General features: G+C 40.2%; 1 protein-coding gene across 1 annotated transcript; it reads right to left on the bottom strand.

Moving 5' to 3' along the window:
• Positions 1–420: 420 nt before the first annotated feature.
• On the bottom strand, positions 421–2,779 carry LOC105461717 (HBS1-like protein). Its single transcript, XM_011708228.1, has 5 exons — positions 2,232–2,779; positions 1,922–2,151; positions 1,603–1,798; positions 1,321–1,526; positions 421–965 (listed from the first exon to the last, which is right to left on the bottom strand). The coding sequence occupies exons 1-5, from the start codon at positions 2,777–2,779 to the stop codon at positions 511–513; spliced, it is 1,635 nt and encodes a 544-aa protein (XP_011706530.1). The 3' UTR covers positions 421–510.
• Between the last annotated feature and the right edge of the window lie 248 nt (positions 2,780–3,027).

Consider the following 3,027-nt stretch of genomic DNA (forward strand, 5'->3'; position numbering starts at 1 on the left):
TATATATATATATATATATATAATTGTATAGCACTACATATTTATTTACAATATGGATTCTCTCTCTCCAATAAAGAAATTTTTATTGTTATTCAATAGAACTACCGAATCATGCATATCGGCGACCATGTTCTATCACTTATTGGCACAACGCTTGTGCCATGGCTTATAACGATTACGAATATAGGATATATATACATATATATGTATACATACGCACATACATATTGATTAAGGAAAAAGTCTTAAATAATTGAGTAAAGTTCTCCGTACTGTTGTACATAAGCTAACAACCTATAGAGTTTACAGTTTTGTCATTTTGTGTGATGTATAAATACGATAGCAATATATACATATACACATATGTATTTACATATATGTATATTATATATATATATATATATATATATATATATATATAAGTATATATGTTAGATCTGTAAAGTAAAATTTGTCCGTGTATATAAATTGCGTTGCGCTATTCGAGATTCTGTTTGTAGGTCATCAAATTTACAAAATTTTCGTAATCAAACCAGCAGCAATGGTGGTTCCTTCCAATCGTAACATAACTCTACCCAGCTGTTTAATATCCTTATACAACTCCATGCAGACTGGCGTTTGCGTCGCGACCTCGATGATCGCGCTGGAATTCTTCGGCAAGCAACGCGGCTTCTTCTTGACCACGTCGCCGGTACTGCGATGGAGTTGCACTATCAATTTCGTGATAACCGCCGGCTGTACCAAAGACTGTTGGTGCATCACTATTGGAAGCCCCTTCGTGATCGGTTTCGCTATCGCGAATATGACAACGTGCGCTTGAAAGCAGGTCGTCACGGGCACTGGATTCTGCGGATTGCAGATGATATCGCCGATACCCACATTTTGCTGCTCGATCCCCGCCAATGTCAGCGCAACGTGATCGCCAGCAAACGCATTTGTCGTCGAAACCTCATCCGACTGAAGACCTAAAGTTTTATTTAAAGTAACGTGTAGTATAATTTCTTCTATCACGACGACCTACCATTGCCTAAAACGTCTACAATGAGACTTACGACTTTAAGATTTAAGAGAATTGACCAATCGATTATTCTTCTCACGTGAGGCAAATAATCGACTACGCTTGCTCAATTTTTTTAAATCTTAAGTCTCGTTGTAGGCACCGCTTAAAGTATCGCCTACAATGAGACTTAAGATTTAAGAAAATTCGCCAAGTATAGTCGATTATTCATTTCACGTGAGAGAAGAATAATCGAGTGTGATTGGCCAATTTTCTTAAATCTTGAATCTTAAATCTCATTGTAGAATTAATTGGAAGCTTACCTTTAACAACTGCGATCTCGTTTTGAGGTAGTATTAAAACCTTGTCGCCCAGGGACACCATGCCCGTTTCAACGTGACCAGACACACAGAAACCAGATCCGGTGCCCTTAAATATGTCGTTCACCGAAAAACGGAATGGTTTGTTTATAGGCCGCTCCGGGCACTTGAAATTATCGATAACGTTGACCAAAGTAGGTCCGGTATACCTGCAAAGTTATTTCGTGAGAAAAAAATAGATAAAAAAAGAAACGTGTGTGTGTGTGCGAAATATTGAGATGTTACCAATTAGAGAGCTGCTCCTTTGGTTTCGTTACAATATTCTCTCCGGATAAGCCGCTGCAGGGCACGAAGGTGACGGTGTCTTTGAAGCCCGCTTGCTTCAGGAATACGCTCATCTTGTCCACTATCTCATTGAATCTATCCTTAGACCAATTTACCGTATCCAGCTTGTTAACAACTACTGCTAGTTGCGACACTCCTAAATATTCAACAAAAATTCGAAATTATATAATATATATAATTATATACATTCTTTCTTCTTTTTTTGACAATTGTAAAAAAAAATTTTTTACAATAAAATCGCGAAACTGGGGAAGATTACCTAACGAGCGTAGCAACAGGGCGTGTTCGCGCGTCTGTCCTCCGCTGTCAAATCCAGTTTCGAACTCGCCCCTGGTCGCATCAACCACCAACAAAGCTACATCCGCTTGCGTGGCGCCGGTTATCATATTCGGAATAAAATCCTTGTGGCCGGGTGCATCTAAGAGAGTGATAGATTTTGTGTCTGTTTCGAACTTCGAGTGGCCTATGTCCATCGTTATTCCTCGCTCTCTATTGAAGACGCATTATGAACTAGTATATTTTCCTGCCAATGACTCTGTTGTTGTAATAGGATGTGTTGCAATAATCACCTTTCTTCGCCGGTCTCGTCGAGTACCCAGGCGTAGGCGAACGATTGCTTTCCTATCTTCTTGCTCTCCTGTTGATACTTATGGATGAGTCTCTGTGGCACTTGACCCAAGTCGCAGAGCAGTCGTCCGAGCAGCGTACTCTTTCCGGCATCAACGTGTCCCACGACCACCAAGTGAAACTGCTCCTTGCTGTCGCCCCTTTTACTCTTGTATATCGCGTCGACGTCCGCCCTCTCCTCGTTAGGTTTCCCTTTGGAGTCCAATTCCGGTGTCACATGGCCCGATACGGGCGACTGGCATCTTGGACTGTTCGTTTTCGACGAGGCCGCTCGCTTCTCCTTTTGTACGATATCCTCTTTGCGTTTGGTCTCAGGGCTATTCCGGTTGGAAGACGGGCTTCCGCAACGCGGGCTCAGTAAATCTGCGTTTTCTACACCGCTCAAATCGAAGCCCTTCACAACGGGTTTCGTCCCGGTCGGCACGACCTTCACGGCCGACGGTGTTGTAACTTGCAACGTAGGTTTTGGCGTTAATTTGTTACCTATCATGAAATTTATTCTCAGCTGTGCTAAGTTGTACGAGAGGAAAGTTAAGAGATAATAAAATCATCGCGTGCGTACGTTACATTACTAATATAAGATTACAGAAGTTACGCAAAAGTCATACTATTGCTGTAGTGTAATACTAATATAATACTAGATATAATACTAATTGTGTACATTTTGCAATAATTTTATACATTTATGTATATATATATATATATATATATATATATATATATATATACATATATAGC

The sequence above is a fragment of the Wasmannia auropunctata genome, unplaced genomic scaffold (genome assembly GCF_000956235.1).
Source record: "Wasmannia auropunctata unplaced genomic scaffold, wasmannia.A_1.0 LD279728.1, whole genome shotgun sequence".
Classification (NCBI taxonomy): domain Eukaryota; kingdom Metazoa; phylum Arthropoda; class Insecta; order Hymenoptera; family Formicidae; genus Wasmannia; species Wasmannia auropunctata.

Coding starts and splice junctions, on each gene's coding strand:
- LOC105461717 (XM_011708228.1), bottom strand. CDS start 2,779: ATGATAGGTAACAAATTAACGCCAAAACCTACGTTGCAAGTTACAACA. Junction 1,799..1,921: donor CCTGTTGCTACGCTCGTTAG/GTAATCTTCCCC, acceptor TTGAATATTTAG/GAGTGTCGCAACTAGCAGTA. Junction 1,527..1,602: donor AAGGAGCAGCTCTCTAATTG/GTAACATCTCAA, acceptor ATAACTTTGCAG/GTATACCGGACCTACTTTGG.